This window comes from Mercenaria mercenaria, chromosome 2 (assembly GCF_021730395.1).
Source record: "Mercenaria mercenaria strain notata chromosome 2, MADL_Memer_1, whole genome shotgun sequence".
Lineage (NCBI taxonomy): Eukaryota > Metazoa > Mollusca > Bivalvia > Venerida > Veneridae > Mercenaria > Mercenaria mercenaria.
The window spans coordinates 64,239,694-64,262,554 of record NC_069362.1 but is presented as its reverse complement, the minus strand read 5'-3'; the positions used below and the strand labels follow the sequence as shown (position 1 = coordinate 64,262,554).

The following is a 22,861-nucleotide window of genomic DNA, read 5'->3' as shown; positions in this document are numbered from 1 at the left end:
CAGAAATTATATGCTCACTGTAAACAAATGTTTACCGTTCTGGTTCAATCTGACCTTGACCTTTAACCTATTAAGAGATCACAGAGTGATCTTGGCGCCCACCACTGAGCCATTTTTGAATGTTCCAAATTTCAAGACTAGCTCAAGGTCAAAATCAAGGTCAAATTTCATATCGGACAAAACACTGTGCATGTGGTCCAAATTTGAAAGCTGTGGCTTGAGAAAGGTGAAAGTAGGTCACTAGATCAATTTCAAGGTCCAAGTTTATTTCGGTAGACAGAACTATGCATGTGCTTCAAATTTGGAGGCTGTAGCTTGAGAAAAGTGAAAGTAGGTAATAGGTAAAAATCAAGGTCAAAATTCAATTCAGAACACAAAAATATGCATGCGGTCAAAATTTGAAGCTGTAGCTTCAGAAATGTGAAAGTAGGTCACTAGGTCAATCTCAAGATCAAAGTTCATTTTGGTACACAAAACTATGCATGTGGTCCAAATTTGAAGCCTGTACCTTCAGAAATGTGAAAGTAGGTCACTAGGTCAATCTCAAGATCAAAGTTCATTTCGGTACACGAAACTATGCATGTGGTTCAAATTTGAAGGCTGTAGCTTGAGAAATGTGAAAGTAGGTCACTAGGTCAAAATCAAGAGCTTGAGAAATGTGAAAAAAGGTCACTAGGTCAAAATCAAGGTCATATTTTATTTTGGAACACAAAACTAAGCAAGTGGTCCAAATTTGAAGTATGTAGCTTCAAAAAAAGTGAAAGTAGGTCACTAGGTCAATAACAAGGTCAAAGTTTGTTTTGGTACACAAACCTATGCATGTGGTCCAAATTTGAAGGCTGTAGCTACGGAAATGTGAAAGTAGGTCACTAGGTCAAGATCAAGGTCAACTCATGTCAAGCTTCATCTTGCCACTCAAAACTATACATGTGGTCAAAATTTGAATGATGTAGGTTATGGACATGAAGATTCTAAGTTTTTCCCTATATAAGTCTTTATGAACCATGTGACCCCCAGGGCGGGGCCATATTTGACCCTAGAGGGATAATTTAAACAAACTTGGTAGAGAACCACTAGGTGATGCTACATTACAAATATCAAAGCCCTAGTCTTTGTGGTTTGGTCAAGAAGATTTTCAAAGTATTTCCCTATATAAGTCTATATAAACCATGTGACCCCCAGGGCGGGGCCATATTTGACCCTAGGGGAATAATTTGAATAATCTTAGTAGAGAACCACTAGATGATGTCATATACAAAATATCAAAGCCCTAGGCCATGTGATTTTGGACAAGAGATTTTTCAAAGTTTTTTCCTATATAATTCTATATAAACCATGTGACCCCCGGGATGGTGCCATATTTGACCCCAGGGAAATAACCTGAACAGTCTTGGTAGAGGACCACTAGATTTTGCTACATACCAAATACCAAAGCCCTAGGCCCTGTGGTTTTGGACAAAAAGATAAGAAACCGTTTAACTGTTCCTGGCCAATGTGACCTTGACCTTTGACCTAATGTCCTCAAAATCAATAGGGGTCATCTGCTGGTCATGACCAACCTCACTATCAATTTTCCTGATACTAGGCCCAAGCGTTCTTGAGTTATTGCCTGAAAACCATTTTCCTGTTCCTGGTCACTGTGTCCTTGACCTTTGACATACTGATCTCAAAATCAAAAAGGGTCATCTGCTGGTCATGACCAACCTCCCTTTCGACTTTCATGACCCTAGGCCTAAGCGTTCTTGAGTTATCATCCTGAAACCTTTTACTGTTCAGGGTCACTGTGACCCTGACCTTTAACATACTGACCTCAAAATCAATAGGGGTCATCTGCTGGTCAAGACCAACCTCCCTATCAACTTTCATGATCCTAAGCCCTGATGTTATTGAGTTATCATCCGGAAACCGTTTAACTGTTCAGGGTCACTGTGACCTTGACCTTTGACATACAGACCTCAACATTAATAGGGGTCATCTGCTGGTGATGACCAACCTCCCTATCAATTTACATGATCCTAGGCCTAAGCGTTCTTGAGTTATCATCCGGAAACGGATTGTTCTATATTCCGACTGACCGACATCTGCAAAACAATATACCCCTCCTTCTTCGAAGGGGGGCATAATAACAAATAATAACAAGAGATCACAGAGTGATCTTGGTGCCCACCATTGAACCATTTTTGAATGTTCCAAATTTCAAGCCTAGCTCAATGTCAAAATCAAGGGCAAAGTTCATTTCAGTACACAAAACTGTGCAAGTGGTTCATGCATGTGGTCCAAATTTGAAAGCTGTAGCGTGAGAAATGTGAAAGTAGGTCACTAGATCAATTTCAAAGTCAAAGTTCATTTTGGTACACAAGACTATGCATGTGCTTCAAATTTGACGGCTGTAGCTTGAGAAATGTGAAAGTAGGTACTAGGTAAAAATCAAGGTCAAATTTCAATTCAGAACACAAAACTATCCAAGTGGTCCAAATTTGAATCATGTACCTTCAGAAATGTGAAAGTAGGTCACTAGGTCAATCTCAAGGTCAAAGTTCATTTCAGTACACAAAACTATGCATATGGTCAAAATTTGAAGGCTGTAGTTTGAGAAATGTAAAAGTGGGTCACTAGGTCAAAATCAAGGTCAAATTTCATTTCGGAACACAAAACTATGCATGTGGTCCAAATTTGAAGCCTGTACCTTCAAAAATGTGAAAGTAGGTCACTAGGTCAGTCAGGGTTTGTTTCGGTACACAAACCTACGAATGTGGTCCAAATTTGAAGGCTGAAGCTACAGAAATGTGAAAGTAGGTCACTAGGTCAAGATCAAGGTCAACTCATGTCAAGGTTCATCTTGCCACTCAAAACTATACATGTGGTCCAAATTTGAATGTTGTAGGTTATTGACAAGAAGATTTTAAAAGTTTTTCCCTATATAAGTCTATATGAACCATGTGACCCCCGGGGAGGGGCCATATTTGACCCTAGGGGGATAATTTGAACAAACTTGGTAGAGAACCACTAGATGATGCTACATTACAAATATCAAAGCTCTAGGCTTTGTGGTTTGCACAAGAAGATTTTCAAAGTTTTTCCCTATATAAGTCTATGTAAACCATGTGACCCCCAGGATGGGGTCATATTTGACCCTAGGGAAATAATTTGAACAATCTTAATAGAGGACCACTAGATGATGTCATATACAAAATATCAAAGGCCTAGGCCCTGTGGTTTTGGACAAGAAGTGTTTCAAAATTTTTCCCTATATAAATCTATGTAAATTATAAAGTAAACAAAGGGCCATAACTCACTTAAAAATTGTTGAACCAGTCTGATTTTCAGGGTGACACAACTAGGGTACCAATACATCATTCTGACAAAGTTTGGTCAAAATCCCCCCAGTAGTTTCTGAGGAGATGCGATAACGAGAAATTGTTAACAGACGGACAGACCGACAACGGATGCAGAGTGATCTGAATAGCACACCATCTGATAATGGTGGGCTAAAAATAACCTCAAGTATAACACCTTTGTGACCTTGACCTTGGGTATTACGGCCCAGCCCCTGCACATACTTTGTCTGTATGATAGACAATGTTTATGTGAACTTACACAGTAAGATACAAGCAATAGTAACAAAGATATGACAGAAAAACAAAGGTTGCGGAAAAACTTTAACTTTAAAAATAACCAAAGTATAACACCTTTGTGACCTTGACCTTGGGTATAATGGGCCCAGCCCCTGCACATACTTTGTTTGTATTCTGGACAATATTTATGTGAAGTTACAGTTAGATATAAGCAACAGTAATAAAGATATGACAGAAAAACAAAGGTTGCCGAAAAACTTTAACCTTAAAAATAACCTAAGTATAACACCTTAAAGACCTTGACCTTATGTATAATGGGCCTAGCCCCTGTACATACTTTGTTGTATGCTGAACAATGTTTATGTGAAGTGACAGTAAGATATAAGCAAAAGTAACAAAGTTATGACAGAAAAACAAAGGTTGCCGAAAAACTTTAACCAAGAAAGGTCACGCAGCTAAAAATGTATCAAGTCTTTCGTGAGAAGTTTTTGTTTAAATGTTTTTTCTATTTATAGTTGTGTAGTCCCTAAGAGGGGCAAAGCAGAACCATTTGAACAAAACTGAAAGGTCCATGCAATGATGCTAAAGACAATTCATGAAAAGGAGTTGATTGAAGTAACAAGAGATCACAGAGTGATCTTGGCGCCCACCATTGAGCCATTTTTGGATGTTCCAAATTTCAAGACTACCTCAAGGTCAAAATCAAGGTCAAAGTTCACTTTGGTACACAAAACTATGCATGTGGTCCAAATTTGAAGGTTGTAGCTTGAGAAATGTGAAAGAAGGTCCCTACGTCAAAATCAAGGTCAAATTTCATTTCGGAACACAAAACTATGCATATGGTCCAAATTTGAAGCCTGTATCTTCATAAATGTGAAAGTAGATCACTAGGTCAATGTCAGGGTCAAAGTTTATTTCAGTCCACAAACCTATGCATGTGGTACAAATTTGAAGGATGTAGCTACAGAAATGTGAAAGTAGGTCACTGGGTCAATCTCAAGGTAAAAGTTCATTTCGGTACACAAAAACTATGCATGTGGTCCATATCTGAAGGCTGTAGCTTTAGAAATGTGATAGTAGGCCACTAGGTCAAAATCAAGGTCAAATTTCATTTCGGAACACAAAACTATGCATGTGGTCCGAATTTGAAGCCTGTACCTTCAAAAATGTGAAAGTAGGTCACCAGGTCAATGTCAAGGTCAAAGTTTATTTCAGTAAACAAACCTATGCAAGTGGTCCAAATTTGAAGGCTATAACTTGAGAAATTTGAAAGTATGTGTGTTTGTGTTCGGGTTTAATGTCTTTTTCAACAATTTTTCAAGTAATATAAACGATGGTGTCTACTTGTAGCAGTGAGCACAATGCCCAACTTTATAGTGCTGCCTCACTGGAATATCATGCCGTAGACACGTGGCATGATACCCCACCCAGTCACATTATACTGACACAGGGCTGACCAGTCCTAGCACTATCCTCTTAATGCTCAGCGCCCAGCGAGGAAGCTACTAGTACCATTTTTAACGTCTTTGGTATGATGCGGCCGGGGATCGAACCCACAACCTCCTCCACTCGAAGTGGATGCTCTACCACTAGGCTACTGTGGCGGTTGGACAAGAAGATTTTCAAAGTTTTTCCCTATATAAATCTATGTAAATTATAAAAATAAACAAAGGGCCATAACTCACTCAAAAATTGTTGAACCAGTCTGATTGGTGATGACAGGCTAAAAAGACTGATGAATGAAGATGGACACAGTCCAATCAAAACAGCTCACTCTGAACCAGAGGTTCAGATGAGGTAACCAGAGACCCAGACAATGAAGTCAGTTATAAAAGATACAGCCACAGATGCACCATTTTCATATTTTTACTTGTATCAAATAAGATCTGCATTAACAACATCTGAATAGCACAATAAAACAATAAAATGTTTAAATCATGAAAAAATGACATAGAAATTATTTATTTATGTACTGACAGAGAGATATACATAGATATCATACCAAGTGTTATCTGGTGTTAACCATGTCTTAATTTCACAACTTTTTTTTCACAGATTTTTTTATGCAGAATTAAAAACATCTTCATAGAAAATCTAACAGCTAGTAATATACTGACATAATAAAAATGCAGGTATCAATAAACAAGAGATTTTCAAACATACACATCATCTAAATATATCAATCATACAAACAACTGGTTTTACGAAGTTTCTCATAGGTTTTGAACTGCTGCACAGCAATGTATATGTTATATTTTTTTGTATTATCTCAGAAACCCAGGGCAAAAAAAACAAGAGGGCCATGATGGCCCTATATCGCTCACCTGAGTACCATTGCTCTTAATGATAAGATCAAGTTTTGACAAAGATCACATAGGCATACACATTTAATATCATCAGGATAAATATTTTCTTGTAACAGTCTCTTTTGACCTACGGGTCACATACTAGTCAGGGTCAATCTCCAAACCAAGTTTGAGGGTCCTAGGCTCAAATGCTGCATTTTTGTACTAGCATGACTAGTGTCAGACAGACCTTATCCTGGCAGACTTAAACAACATTTAAAACCAATCTCATTAGATGCTGCTGAGGTATATTCATTTACATAAAATAAAGGGAGGTAATTTGTCATAAATTCAGTCAAAGGTTATCTACCCTGGTTGTCCAAGTCCATCTGATGGCATAAATGACATTTCAAATCAGTATCTTTGAAATAAAGGGAGGTAATTTGATATAAAATCAGTCCATAGTTATCTACCCTGATTGTCTCAGTCCAACTAATGACAATAATGAAATTTCAAATGAGTCCTATAAGTACTTACTGATATAAATCCATTTTGATTAAAATCAGGGGAGGTAATCAGATATAAAATAACTCCAGAACCTATGATTGGTTCTGACAGATTCATCATGGAATCCAAGATTTATTGTTGTTGAAGATATTTTGCAAGTCTGTATCAAATCAAACCATAAATGAAGTCTCTATATGGCTGCAAAAACTAAAATAGCAAATTTTGGACCTTTAAGGGGCCATAACTCTGGAACCCATGATCGGATCTGGCCAGTTTTCGAAAGGAACCGAAATATTATGTCAACACAAGTTGTGTGCAAGTTTGATTAAAGTTGATTGCAAAATGTCTCTATCGTGTTCACAAGCCAAAAATAGCAAATTTTGGCCCTTTAAGGGGCCATAACTCTGAAACCCATGATGGGATCTGGCCAGTATTCAAAAGGAACCGAGATATTATGTCAATACAAGTTGTGTGCAAGTTTGATTAAAGTTGATTGCAAAATGTTATCTCTATCGTGTTCACAAGCCAAAAATAGCAAATTTTGGCCTTTTAAGGGGCCATAACTCTGGAACCCATGATGGGGTCTGGCCAGTTTTCAAAAGCAACCAAGATATGATGCCAATACAAGTTGTGTGCAAGTTTTATTAAAGTTGATTGCAATATGTGGTCTTATCATGTAAACAAGCCAAAAATGGCAAATTTTGGCCCTTAAAGGGGTCATAACTCTGGAACCCATGATGGGATCTGGCCAGTTTTCGAAGGAAACCAAGATATTATGCCCATACAAGTTGTGTGCAAGTTTGATTAAAATCAAATACAAAATGTGGTCTCTATCGTGTTCACAAGGAAATTGTGAACAGAGGGACGGACGACGGGCGATCATAAAAGCTCACCCTGTCACTACATGACAGGTGAGCTAAAGACTCAAGAGTTTGGAGACCAGTCTCAGATTTCCAGGCCCCAAGGTAATAAACCTGAAGTTTGGAAACCAGTCTCAGATTTAAGGGCCCCAAGGTATAATTTAAACTTGAAGCTTGGACACCAGTCTCAGATTTAAGGGCCCCAAGGTAATAAACTTGAAGCTTGGAACCAGTCTCAGATTTCAGGGGTCAAGGTAATAAACCTGAATCTCAAGAGTTGGAAACCAATCTCAAGATTTCAAGGTCCCAAGGTAATAAACATGATGGAAGACCATTCTAAGATTTCAGGGCCCTTGAGGTAATAAACCAAGAAATTATCACCTATCTTTCAGCAAAAGTAAACAAAACACAAAATAAAAATTAATTAGTTCTATAAATTTTCTATTTAAACATGTGTTAGACTGAAGGCTAATTACACTAGTACTTCTCACACAAGAACATCTATCATCCTGACCTATGTTTTTAGATATTTCAAAGACAATGACGACTATGAGTTTTAACAGTTCTGATGACATGAGATGCTCAGCCCTTGAAACCACAGGAAATCAACAAAACCAGTCCCACGATGCAGCATTAAATGAGTGTGTACATGAGAATGTCACCATGGAAGCAACATCAGGCTGATGAAGATTTGCAAACACAAGCACCATTGATATATGAGTATGTTACATTCTTACACTATATCACACATATAGATAGTATAAATATATGTTACAATATTGCTTGTTATATATTAGACAGGGCTCATAATTAACTCATGTGTTTTGGACAAAATGAACAAATATTCAACTGGATAAAAATTCCACAAATAATCTGTAATAATTACATAACGTGTAAAACACACAAAGCTTTTACAGTAAGTGTTCAAAGTATCAAGCAAAAAGAGAAACTTGAACATTTCAAACAAGAACAAATACATGTACCTACTACAATTTTTCAAATAGAATGAAACATGTTTGACTTTGCAAAAACAAAGCAACATTAATTTTGTTAATCTTATTAAAAAGCAACACTTGCTCCCAACAAAAATGACCCCCCACCCCCACTTGAATCTCCCAAAAGATAATAGGTAAGGGTAGATTTCTCAGAAGCACAGAACACCACAAACACAGCCTCAGAGCCACACATTTGCAAAGTCATATGTAGATCTAACATACTGAGAATGGGTCAAACCTCCTAATTTCTTTCCTTTGAGCCAATTCCAGACCATTTCTCCTACTTCTTAGACAATTTATAATGTAAGAAAACCTGCTCTAATTTTTTCCTCTACATCAAGGAATTATAGAGCTTTCACCAACTACATGTAATTATAAAACATACAAATTACTGGCATATATATGACTTCATGAATACATGCTATGCTTAAATTAATACGAGTACAATGAATAAAAAATGACACATTTAAGGCAGTTTTAAAGTTTGGTTAAAGTAATTTGTTAAAGGTTTTAATGTGCAAGATGTAATCAATGACTAGCAACCCATAAACCATAGAGAAATCTCATCCCCATTCAGAAAGAAACCAGAAAAAAATGATCATAAATATCCACACAGATTAAGCAAAAAGGGACTATCCTTTGATATTAAAGATACAATATAGCCTTGTGTTTCTATATATCATTAAAACATCTTCAGTACATCTGTACTCAAAGTATGTAAATGCCATTTGCCATAGTGTGTGTATGCTGGAGAATCCCTAAACATCCCTTAAACACGAAGTACTGCTGGTGCTAACTGTAATACACATCATAAACATTCTGCTGACTAGACGACAGGAGTACTGCTGTCAATCAACCTTATGGGTCATGGGAGGAAATTCATTGTCATCATCCAGTCGTAGTGCATTCAGCCCCGCTCCAGTCCCTAGATCTTGTCCCGTGGCCCCTTGCTCAAACTCCTGGAATGGCTGAGAATCTGAAAGTAAACAAAATACATGACATTATATACACATGGTAGTTGAAAAATGAAAGGACCTGTCATACTGTCAGTACATTTTAGAGTCCTTTTTATCACATATTTTCAACTTCAATGTAATGTATAATCACGCAGCAAAAAATATACAAATATTTCAAAGAAAATCAACATGTTCTCCTGTGGTTCATTCTGTAACACTTCAAACTGGTTATGTCTCACAAAAACTACTGTAACAAATGTGTGATTAAGTTCCATATTGATCAGAAATATATCAGTTAATATACCAATACACAATAAATACAATACATTCTTTTTCATATGACCAAACCAACTTGAAGCTCTAGTAAAGTTGAAATAAAATTGTGGTCATGCAAATGAAAAAAACAACGATATAATGAATGTGACACCTGAATACTCTGAGAACTACAACTGAGGTGGAAAATACATGCACTGGTTCTTATTTTGTTCTCATAGACACACACTATCTCCTCTAAACATCTTGCTAATTTTTAGCATTTTACAAATCTTAGTTCATTAATAACCTGACAACTTTTTGTTAATGTTGACACTGTCACATGTATTCAACTATATTTAAACTTAGAAGAGTTATTAAAACCTGACATTGTGCTAAAATGTATTCAAGTCTACAGATGTGTCTGGCTTTGCAGTAAAATGAGCTGTGCCATGAGAAAACCAACATAGTGGCTTTGCGACCAGCATGGATCCAGACCAGCCTGCGCATCCGCGCAGTCTGGTCAGGATCCATGCTGTTCGCTTTCAAAGCCTATTACAATTAGAGAAACCGTTAGCGAACAGCATGGATCCTGACCAGACTGCGCGGATGCGCAGGCTGGTCTGGATCCTTGCTGGTCGCAAACCCGCTATGTTGGTTTTCCCATGGCATGGCTCAAATGTACTAAAGTGCACAGATAAGCCTGTAACAAATAGTTCCTTCCAAATTAACACATATTTGGATGGGTAAACATTCAGACAAATACATATTTGAATGGACACACACATTTCGATGAAACGCATTCTGATGGATACTCTATGGAGAAGACAGGCAGACAGACTCACTATGTATGGTGTGATCATGAAATACTTCAATATTTTCTTCTTTTTTTCTGTCATAATGGTAAAACTTTAGCATTTATGCATTAATTTTGTAACCTTTCTGTTTTGAGAAATTACAACTTAACCGAAGCTGAATGTCTTTAACTGCCATTTTAGTGGCATTCTGATGGCATTAAATGTATTATTGTAACTATTTTAAAGAATTTTTGCTCTTTCACTCATCAGGGATTAATGTCACAAATTTATTTATGTTTTTTTAAAAGAATACTAGTATAGAATTAGAAGATATAACAAAAGAGAACCAGCAGATGAAGCTAAACATAATCAGCAGAGATCCATAATGTACACTTGAACAGGTGAAAGTAACAAGTATCTTGCAAGATATGCTCATAAATATAAACACATACAACCTATTGTGGCTTGTACCACTGCAGATATACATTCAAACATACACTTGAAATAACTGAAGAAGTATGGTATATAGTGTAATATAGATGTTTAAAACAGAACAGCTGCCACAGCTTTTCACATACTACTTTGTACATTATTTCATTGTTAAAATACATATCCTTTATTTCTATTCCCACCTACATTCCCAAAATTTTAAAAGAAAGACAAGAAGCTGCGTTCAATAAACACTTGATGCCCCCGGTGGCATCTTTGTCGATACAAAGCAACCTAAGTCCAAAACGAGGTCAAGGTCAAACTGAGGTCAGGTGATGTTTGAAGATGAGGAATAGTCACAGGTTACATCTGCATTAGTATCAAGTCATTCTAGTATAGGGTATTGATGCTAGACGAAACTGTCCCATTTGGTTAACCTCGTACGGACGGACAAACAAACGAACGAACGGACAGGACAACCACTATATACCTCCCGCATCAGTAGATGCCGGGGGCATAAAAATGTACTGAGCCAGCAAGGCTAGGAATTATTTCCCCACAGTCTCACACTCTTTTAACAAGAGAGTCATGATGACCCTGAATCGCTCACCTGAATATACTGAACCACATGTTTCAAATGGCAAACTGATGTAAAATACTAGAAAGTAGATCAGTAGGTCACATTTATGGTCACTGAAAGACAGTTTAAAGATTGGTGTGCAAAACTGTACATATCATCCAAATTTCATGGCTGGATCTTAAACTAGAGTGGTCACAAGCAAAAGTTTACGCACGGACACACGGACGACGTAGACATACTGACCTAGTTTTTGACCGCAGTTGACCCAGTTTCAAACTTGACCTAGATATCATCAAGATGAATATTCAGACCAACTTTCATACAGATCCCATGAAAAATATCGCCTCTAGAGAGGCAACAAGGTTTTTCTATTATTTCACCTACTAACCTAGTTTTTCAAGGCACGTGACCCAGTTTTTAACTTGAACTAGATATCATCAAAGTGAACATTCTGATTAATTTTCATGAAGATCCATTAAGAAGTATGGACTCTAGAGAGGTCACAAGGTTTTTCTACTTTTAGACCTACTGACTTAGTTTTGAACCGCACGTGACCCAGTTTTGAACCTGACCTAGATATCATCAAGGTGAACATTCTGACCAATTTTCATGAACATCCATTGAAAAATATGGATTCTAGGGAGGTCACAAGGTTTTTTCTATTTTTAGACCTACTGACCTACTTTATGACTGTAGTTGACCCAGTTTCAAACTTGACTTAGATATCATCAAGATGTATATTCAGACCAATTTTCATACAGATCCCATGATAAATATCGCCTCTAGAGAGGTCACAAGGTTTTTTTGTTATTTGACCTAATGACCTAGTTTTTGATGGCACGTGACCCAGTTTCGAACTTGAACTAGATATCATCAAGGTGAACATTCTGACCAATTTTCATACAGATCCATTAAAAAGTATGGCCTCTAGAGAGGTCACAATGTTTTCTATATTTAGACCTACTGACCTAGTTTTGGATCGCACATGACCCAGTTTCGAACTTGACCTAGATATCATCAAGATGAACATTCTGACCAATTTTAAAGAAGATCCATTGAAAAATATGGCCTCTAGGGAGGTCACAAGGATTTTCTATTTTTAGACCTACTGACCTAGTTTTTGACCGCATGTGACTCAGTTTCGAATTAGATCTAGATATCATCAAGATGAACATTCTGACCAACTTTCATAAAGATCCCAAGAAAAATGTGACCTCTAGTGTGGTCACAAGCAAAAGTTAACGCACGGACTACGGACGCTGCGCGATCACAAAAGTTCACCTTGTCACTTTGTGACAGGTGAGCGAGCTAATAAACAAAATGTACTGAGCCAGCAAGACTAGGCATTATGTCCACCAGCATCCCCACACTTTTCCAATACGGGAAATGCCATATCATTTATCACTAGTTTGTAAATTCTAGGCATTTTAGAGTATCTTTTTTTTTTACTTTTGAGAAATGGTGTTAAGTTGTGAAATGTTCAAATTATATTATGTCACTGTTTGATTTTGTTGAAATTTTGAAATGTTATCAGTAACATATATTTCTAAGCTAAATTTCAAGAAAGTACTTTCAGTATTTTTTAAGATACTGGCAAAATAACAAATGGCATGTTAGCTGTTTTGTCCAGAATAAATAACTAAGTAAATATTCAACCGACTTCCTCACAGATCAAATGCAGTACACGTATTTGAATGATGTAAGAAAAGAGGTGTCAATTAAAATTTGAAAAACTCTGTCAGGCACAAAGTGAAGGAAGTGTTTAGCCCATGAAGCTTCACATACCATACCATTATAAAGGGAGGTAATAAATGTTACCTGTAGTCAGGACATCTGTTACAGTTCCACACAAAACAAGAACAATTAATGTTATCATGCAAAGTATTCAAGCTTGCAATATCCTAAAACACTGAACGTGTCATGCAGAGGAAGACAGATATATGTCTGTTAACTGTAATTATTTTAGTTTGGGATTAATACCAGACAGACACAATTATGTGTCATACAGTGACTTTCCAGATTTCTTAACAGAATCTGTTCTACAGACACTATAAATAAATGATGATATCTGTTATCAATATAAATTTAATATTCAAATCATCATGTTTGTTTTTATATAATAATGTCTCCCACAAATCTATGTGCACTTACTGCAATGAAAGACTCAAGGAACAATCTATATTAACCTTTAAGGACGGATTACACCAAACCAGAAGTGACTACTCAGTGCTACATGTGAAGTAGTCCAAAATGTAGTTCCATGCTATGGAGGAAATCTGGTATAATGAATGACATGAGGAGATGACAGTTATATTTTTGGCTTAGTTTAATTGCTTATTGTATTGAGAAAAGATCTAGATCATTTTCACTGTGAATTTCTTGGAATAAGTTTTGTTCTTTGCGAAAAATGTCTACCTACGCGTAATTGCTAAACGGCTGTTTTCATGAGGGCATTTTTAGAGGGTGATGTTACTCAGAACAGATTATTTTTCTTATATACAACATAACATGTCAATATTTTTCTGTTTTTGATAAGAAGACATGTCATGCTAAATGACCATATATGGTTTTCATATCATTGAAATGCTCTAAAATGCTGAAAATGAGGTCTGAATATTTTATTGTAAATATGAAATAAAGAAGAAATTGAATTGGTAGAATGTAACTATAATATATCTTTAACCACCTAAGATATAACCCTGACCCTGCATGTCTTTAACTTGTTTCAAAGTTGTCAATGGCTGTGCCTTGTAATCAAATAATCTTTTACAGGTTTAAACAATATTAAAAGAATATGATACTTACTGGAACACAAAGACAAGACATGTCAGGTTTCAATACTTTTAATATAATACCATCGTTTCGACTATTCAATAGTCTTCATCAGGATTTAAATGATGTTGAACACTTACATGATCATGACCTTGAATTAACCTGGCTCACAATTTTTCTGTGAACACCATGTGACAGTTAGAACATTTGTGTCATGTATATAAACAATTTATCAAAGGCAGACACAATTTTGTGACCAGCCCCATAACAAAATATGAGCCGTGCCATGAGAAAACCAACATAGTGGCTTTGCGACCAGCATGGATCCAGACCAGCCTGCGCATCCGCGCAGTCTGGTCAGGATCCATGCTGTTCGCTTTCAAAGCCTACTGTAATTATAGAAACTGTTAGCGAACAGCATGGATCCTGACCAGACTGCGTGGCTGCGCAGGCTGGTCTGGATCCATGCTGGTCGCAAAGCCACTATGTTGGTTTTCTCATGGCAGGGCTCATTTATCTACAGAGGAATGGATGAACAACCAACCCTCAAACAATTTGTTACATGAATTTAAATGTGCATTTTGACTTAGTTTTGTTCTAGTTCATGTTTTTTTCCTTTTCTTCTATTGTTTGCTTTTTCTTTGCTGTAGTTTTGCTCTGCTGGCAAAACTCTTATCTTGCATGAAATTTTACCGCTTGTTTTAGAACCTATAATGGCTTTTTTGATTGACCATTGTGTTGATATTTTATATTTTAATGTGCCTCGTGTGTTTTGTTGCTTGCCTGTAATTTCTTAGCAGTTATACTGTAATTTAGGCATGTTTTATTGTAATTATAAATATGCACTAGTACTTATATTTTAACTCTAAAGTGAACAGATTGTGATATCAGATTTAATATGTATGCAAAATTTTAATTATTAGAGAACCGTATCTTTTTACAGGTGTTAGTTTTGTTACAGAACTTGTTTTTGTGGGCAAATAGCTTTATAGCTAGTGTTGTATTGTTATACCTTATCCTACATAAAAAAAAGCTTCTTGTATCTTGTATCTTGACAGAAATGAACAATCAGCCCCAAAAAAACCTTTTAATGTTTTATGTCTATAGAGGAAAGGATGAATAGCCAGTCCCTAAACAGAATGTTTCAATATTTCATGATATCTTTAGCAGAATAGCTTAACAGCCAGCCCCAAAAGAAAATATTTTCATGTTTTACATCTGTAGAGGAACAGATTAATTACCAACCTCAAAACAACATGTGCCGTGCCATGAGAAAACCAACATAGTGGCTTTGCGACCAGCATGGATCCAGACCAGCCTGCGCATCCGCGCAGTCTGGTCAGGATCCATGCTGTTCGCTTTCAAAGCCTATTGCTATTAGAGAAACTGTTAGCGAACAGCATGGATCCTGACCAGACTGCGCGGATGCGCAGGCTGGTCTGGATCCATGCTGGTCGCAAAGCCACTATGTTGGTTTTCCCATGGCACGGCTCACATGTTCAAATGTTTTATATTTATTTGTCCTCAACCATGTTCAACTTCTGACAAGTTTATAAACTATTCAATCACAACTAAATTTTTCCTATCACAGGGGTGTAAAATTCCACTCGCCCGCTCGCATTGGCGAGTTAAAGTCTGGATAGGACGAGTGGATCTCGCTGTATACTCGACCGATCGGGCGAGTGGTTTTTACGTCGTAGCTTTAATGAAATTCAGAAATTACATCTTGAAAAACGTCAACAAACTTTGAGATAGTTCAGTTGCTACTTTGATTGACTGGAATTTACCTGCGAATCGTAAAGATATCAAAACGTCAATCATGCCGGTAATTTTCCATTCCGAGAGCATGTGCGACCTGCGTAATATCAAATTTACATTTCCGTTACTTTTGTTTATCGACCAGTACACAAAAAAACGCGCATAGTGCATTCATTTTTTAACATCGCTTGAGAAGTAATACAATTTGAATTATACTAAGATTTCAATAAAATATCGACGGAAATGTAAGCAAATTTGTATGAAAACGGTCGAATTTTCATATAATCATTTGTTAAATTTCAAACAGCGAGATCTTAATTACTGATTTCTTTCTAAGAGAAAATAAGTGATACATACTATGGGCATAAAATTCGGACTTTTGACCAGAAAGAACAAAAAACAGAATTAAAAAATCTTAAATAATGAAAAAGCGGCAGTAATTTAAATACATTGAGTAAAACGATTTTTTTGGCGATTTTTTTGGCGAAAAGGTTTCTGTTAGTGCGGCGGAATAGGTTACGTGACCTCGTGGACGTAAATAGAAATGTGGTTTTAAAATAAAACAAAATAATGTTGTTACAGTTTTTAATAAGTTTTAAATGAATCTTTGTACATGTACTTTTTTTTATAAAATATTCTTCTCAAACGATAATGTAAATTCCTTGAGGGCAAATAGGTCACATGGCGCGAAAAACTGTAATATGACGTAATGCCATGACAATCTCGTGCAACAATACCGCTTTGATCTCCACTTCAGATGTCATGATGCCGACACACTTTTAGCTCTTTGAGTGGATGTTAATTGATGATGAAAACAGGCCATTTACTTAGTTTATCAACAGAATAATTACCGATGATCGTCAACTCTTTTTTTTCGCTTTCAAGACGGGTAGGTGGATGATGAATATTGTGTCCATATTTTTAGGACACTTTTTAAAATAATTATTTTTCGGGAAATATGTCTTGAGAAAAGGAAAATAACTGATGTTTAATACTTTCCTGACACTTTGGGAAACTACGGTAGGGGTTAGACTGTGATTATTTTTACTATCGATGCAGTTATTATGGAGAGCAACTTGATGGTGGAGATCACAAAATTAGTGAAAGAAAAATGTCTGGTGTGAAAAAGAAATTTAAGAGCAACAGAAATGAATAATCAAAAAGGAAACGTAGTGTACGAGCTATGTGTTATGTTTGAAATTTGCTTGTTGTACATAATACTCATTCCTTACTACGTGAGTTTTAAAAATGTTAATTATTAGGGCGAGTGACTGTCCACTAAGGGCGAGTAGATTTTACTAGCTACTAGTCCTGCAGGGCGAGTGGTGTGAAAAAGAATTTTACACCCCTGTATCAAAGACATAAGACCGATAGCGACATAAAATTATTGTTGATATTAAAATTTTGTAAATTCATAGCACCAAATATCATTGTAGCATGCTGAAGATGTAAATAGTGATCACTGATATAGTGTCAGAATTGTAATATTTATCTTAAGATTTTGTCTTGTAAAATCATTGTCGTTCAGGATGTGACATATTTCTTCGAATCTGAGTGCCAAATAAAAATAAAATCACTATTTGGGATATATCACTTTTTAAACAATCAACAACTACAGCTGCTTTTGAGAAAAGCACATGTCTCCCACAACTGCCTAATCATCTAAAGTCAGTCTTTATATACTGTTTACTCACTACAAACGTACATTTGAAGGGTAAAAAGGCAGATTTTGGGTAATTCAAAGGCCATAATTCTAGAGTGCCTTGGGCGATTTGTCTAATTAATGAACTTGGCTAAGGAGTTGTGGTCAAAAGCATATGGTTCAAGTTTGGTAAAGATCAGATGAGAACTGTTCGAATTAGATGGCAGACAAGAGTGAAAAAGGCCAATTTTCAGTAATTCAAGGGCCATAATTCCTAAGTGCCTCGGCCGATTCTGGCTATTTATCAAACCTGGCCAAGGACTTATGGTCAAACACATTTTGTTCAAGTTTGGTGAAGACTGAATGAGAAATGTTCCACTTAGAGCGAGGACAAGAGTCAAAAGGCCAATTTTCAGTAATTCAAGGGCCATAATTTCGAAGTGCCTTGGCAGATTTGGCTAGTTATCCAACTTGGCCGAGGTTTTATGGTCAAACAATTTTGTTCAAGTTTGGTGAAGATCAGATGAGAAATGTTTGACTCAGAGTGCAGACAAGATTTTAAACACACACACACACACAGACTGACTGGAGTAAATCAATATGTCTCCCACACCACTGTGTGGTGGGAGACATAATTCTACAGTGAGAAATTAAATTTACTAACAATTCCCTGAGCTAAAAGGCTTGGCCTGCCTCGGGTACTGTAAGTAAAATGAAATAAATAAATGAAGGTGCAGTTAATGAAACATACATAACATACTGTTAAAGTATTAAATATTGTATATTTCATTGATTGCATTTATAACAGAACTTCCCCTGGATTTTGATAAAGTTTGCCATTTTAACCAGTGGAAAATACTACTGGTCAGATTGTACCAATTACAAAATGTGTTTCAGTTTGTGACAATAGTCAAACACCAGAGGAAGCCCTGAACACTGTTAAAACTACAATGATAAAGGTAACTGTAACACCATAGGTACATGCTGAAGTGAGTATATGTGTGAGGTGTGCAGTAATTGCAGTTACCTTTTCCATCAAGTATTATGTCAATCTCTGACACCTGATCCTCACCCACCATCTGGGGCCCTGACTTGCCCTGCTGCAGGACCGTTGCATAACTCTCCAGTCGAAATGGCGATGTAGAAGGGGGTACGGGCTTACCTGCGGTGTGTCTAGGTGGTGTACCATCTCCACTTGACTCTGCACGCTTTAATGAACCTGCGTAGCTCACAGGGTTTGATGCTTGTGTTAGAGGTCTGTCGGTTCCTCCAGAAGGAGGCTCGGACACATTACTTCCATCACACAGGCGTCCATCCAAGCTGAATGAATAACATTAACATAAATTACTTGTTTTACCACCACACTGCAAAGAAATTCCAGCTAAATAAAGGTGCCTATGGGAGGTAATACATATCTGAAATGGGTCAGTGATTTAAAGCAATCTGCCTAACAAATTGACAAGTAAGGACATATTGTAGTAAATTATAGTTATTTGAGTTTCAGCTCAGAAAATATGTTTCCTTTAAGATTTTAAAAAGACATCATATAAAATACTGATTTTAGTTAAACAGTTTAACATATTAGAAGAACATTGTAAGAATGAAGAAAAGCAGACAGTATGTTGTGTTACCCATGTTGTCGCAGCAGGGTACATTCTCCACCTTCATTGGGATCTAAGTTATATATGTACAGGTATCCATCTTGTGATGCTACCAGCAAACGCGGGATTTTCTGTATACTAAAATTATATCATTCACAATTCAATACAGAAATCTTACTTATTCACAACTAAAAGTACTGCACTTGACAAGGTCTAGTTCTATGCCCAAAGGGTGCAAAAACAATAAAAAATGGAAATATTCTTTATATTCTGACAATTTTTTTAGCTCTTATGGATGAACAATGTAGCACCTCTATCCACTTCATAGTAAATCAATATTTGATAGTTCTATAGCCAGAATAATAGTCAAAACATGCAGAAACTGATGGCAAACAGAAATAGTAAATAAATTTAAGTGAGCCCTAGAAGTCTTTTGATTATACAGGATGTCCCACAGTATCTGTTTCCATATTGTCTATAAAGAGTTTCATATTTAAAATGTGATCCAATGTAATCATTCTGCACAGTTCAAAAGTTTCATGTGGTGTATAGCAGTCACATATTCACTGTTCAATATTGAAGATATTCAGTAGATAGAGGAAAGTAAAGTTTTAAAGAATATGCTCTGGAAACAAAAAGACATCCTTTTCCACTTAATATGCTGTTCACTCTGATCTGCTTCCAATGTTTTTTATATAAGCATAGTTGAAATACAAAATCTACAAACCAAAATAAACCACTATAAAATGGGCAACAGGGAAATCAGAAGCTTTATCACAGAAACATGCATGCCTGTGAAAGGAAGGTTAAGGTCATATTTAGGCAAATGGGGCAACTTTTTGAGCATATTCAATAAAACCATACTTTTTGAAAATGTTAAATTTCTGTAATATTCATAGACATAGTCATGCTCTACATCAACTGAAACTTCGAAGTATGAATGTTAAAATATTCAAAATAATTGTTTGATTATATTTCAAAGGTATATCACATCATATTTCGTGCATGCCTGGTAGGATTTCCCCATATTTTGGCGGTCACGTCTCTACAACTCAGTGTGTAAGATGATTCACCTGCTGTAATTTATGAATTAAAGCGTAAATTCATACGCTACTATAATAAAGTAGTGCTAAAAAAATATTGTTTTATTTTGTTCTTCTAATATTTGAAGTATACAGTATGTAAGAAAAAGAAGTTATCACTGATTGCAGGTACGGATGGAAATACCCAGCTCTCGGGTAACTGTTTTGCAGTAACTTTGCAGAGCCTTGTTAAATATGGCCTCTAGAGTGTTAACAAGCTTTTCCTTTGATTTGACCTAGTGACCTAGTTTTTGACCCACCTGACCCAGATCTGAACTTGACCTATAGATCATCAAGATCAACATTCTGACCAAGTTTCATTAAGATATGGTCATTAATGTGGCCTCTTCAGTGTTAACAAACTTTTCCTTTGATGTGACCTGGTGACCTAGTTTTTGATCCCATATGACCCAGTATCAAACTCATCCAAGATTTTATTGAGGGTAACATTCTGACCAAGTTTCATTAAGATTGGGCCAAAATTGTGACCTCCAGAGTGTTAACAAGCTTTTCCTTTCATGTGACTTGGTGACCTAGTTTTTGATCCCAGATGACCCAATATCGAACTCGTCCAAGATTTTATTGAGGGTAACATTCTGACCAAGTTTCATTAAGATTGGGCCAAAATTGTGACCTCCAGAGTGTTAACAAGCTTTTCCTATGATTTGACCTGGTGACCTAGTTTTTGACCCGATATGACCCAATATCGAACTCGTCCAAGATTTTATTAAGGGTAACATTCTGACCAAGTTTCATTAAGATTGGGCCAAAATTGTGACCTCTAGTAAAAGTCAAATTGTTGACGACTGAAGTACAACTGACGGACCACGATGGACACAGGGCGATCACAAAAGCTCACTTTTGAGCACTTCGTGCTCAGGTGAGCTGAAAATCAAATAAAATATGAAATTAATCCAGAACACATTAGCCATATAACCATGTTAACCCTTTAAAACATTGATCTTCAACTTAGCATTGATTTTGCAAAGAACACTTCATGTTGTATTATTTCAAAGTCAAACCAGGTTATGTTAAACACACACAAAAATGGTTGCATGTATGGCATGTAGCTTTTTCTTTTGGCTATTTATCTTTGTATTTTATATTGAGCAGAAAATTGTTTTAACAATGTAAATATACAGAACATCAGTCTGTTGTTTCCTTAAAATTATTTCAGTATGCAGCACATCAGTCTGTTGTGTTGTTAGAATAATTTCAACAGTGCTCCAGCTAGGATTAAAAAAGGGCTGGGTGCTGGCAATGAAAAGGGCACTTCTGGGTCGGTGGTCGGTCCGGGACCGTGCTCCCCATGGAAAAAATATAACAGTGCATTTTAACATACTTTAGGCATGGACTTTTGCATAATTTAGGCATGTTTTTTGGCACACTTTAGGAATGGTCTTTTAATAGGCTATGTCTGTCATCTGTAATGCACCTATTCATTAACTAAAAATTCTGCTGTTTGTATTTTATTTGGCATTGATTTTCAACTTGTAACATTTCTTTTAATTGCATACTGAATAACAATTCTAGTGTTTAGGCTATTTTTTACAATTTCAGTATACATCTTCTCCATGTAGGCTACTTGTATATTTATAAATTTATACGTGCAACATATTATATACAGAAAATAAAGTTTAAACTTCACTTAAATAAATGAAATCAGCGCAAAGTTTTTAACTTACAACAGTCTAAAAGCAAGTTTAGCACTTGTAATAGACATATCAGATATATAAGTCCAGACAACAGACATTTAAATCTAATTAATAACAAGAGGGCCAAGATGGCCCTAGGTCGCTCACCTAAGAAACACTCCATAACAGTGTAAAACATGTTTGACCTAGTGATTTCATGGAAACAAATATTCTGACCAATTTTCATTAAGATTGGACCAAACAATTGGTCTCTTGCCATATAAACAAGCATTTTCTTAGATATGACCTAGTTTTTACCCTAGATGACCCATGTTCAACTCGACCTAGATTTATCAAGCAATCATTCTGACCAAAATTCATGAAGATCTACTGAAAAATACAGCCTCTATCACATACAGAAGTTTTTTCTTTGATTTGACCAAGTGACCTAGTTTTTGACTAGTTTGACCTCAGATGACCCATATTCAAATTCGACCTTGATTTCATTTAGCAATCAACCTGACCAAATTTCATAAAATCATTGAAAAAAACACTCTCTATCGCATTACACAAGATTTTTCTTTAACTTGACCTAGTGATCTAGTTTTTGACCTCAGATAACCCATATTCAAAATCGACCTAGATTTCATCAAGGCAATCACTCTGACCAAATTCCATGAAGATCAATTGAAAAATACATCCTCTATTGCATACACAATGTTTTTCTTCGATTTGACCTAGTGACCTAGTTTTTGACCCCAGATGACCCATTTTCGAACTCGGCCTAGATTTTATCAAGGTAATCATTCTGGCTAAATTTCATGAAGATTAGTTGAAAAATACCGCCTCTATTGCATACACAAGGTTTTCTTTGATTTGACCTAGTGTCCTAGTTTTTGACCCCAATGACCCATTTTTGAACTTGGTCTAAATTTCATCAAGGTAATCATTCTGATCAAAATTCATGAAGATCAATTGAAAAATACGCCTCTATTGCATACACAAGGTTTTTACGTGAAATGACCTAGTGACCTAGTTTTTGACCCAGATGACCCATTTTCACACTGGCCTAGATTTCATCAAGGTAATCATTCTGACCAAAATTCATGATGATCATTGAAAATACCGCCTCTATT

At 36.3% G+C, this 22,861-nt stretch overlaps 1 protein-coding gene across 2 annotated transcripts in view; it reads right to left on the bottom strand.

The window, feature by feature from the left end:
- Positions 1-5,425: 5,425 nt before the first annotated feature.
- LOC123564099 (WD repeat domain phosphoinositide-interacting protein 2-like) overlaps positions 5,426-22,861 on the bottom strand; it is a 30,418-nt gene continuing 12,982 nt past the window's right edge. For both annotated transcript variants that reach the window (XM_045357411.2, XM_045357413.2), the window contains 3 exons: positions 19,040-19,147; positions 18,571-18,728; positions 5,426-9,198 (listed from right to left, as the gene is read on the bottom strand). In XM_045357411.2, the coding sequence (XP_045213346.1) occupies positions 9,071-9,198; positions 18,571-18,728; positions 19,040-19,147 (394 nt within the window). In that variant the 3' untranslated portion in view covers positions 5,426-9,070. The remainder of the gene's footprint in view (positions 9,199-18,570; positions 18,729-19,039; positions 19,148-22,861) is intronic.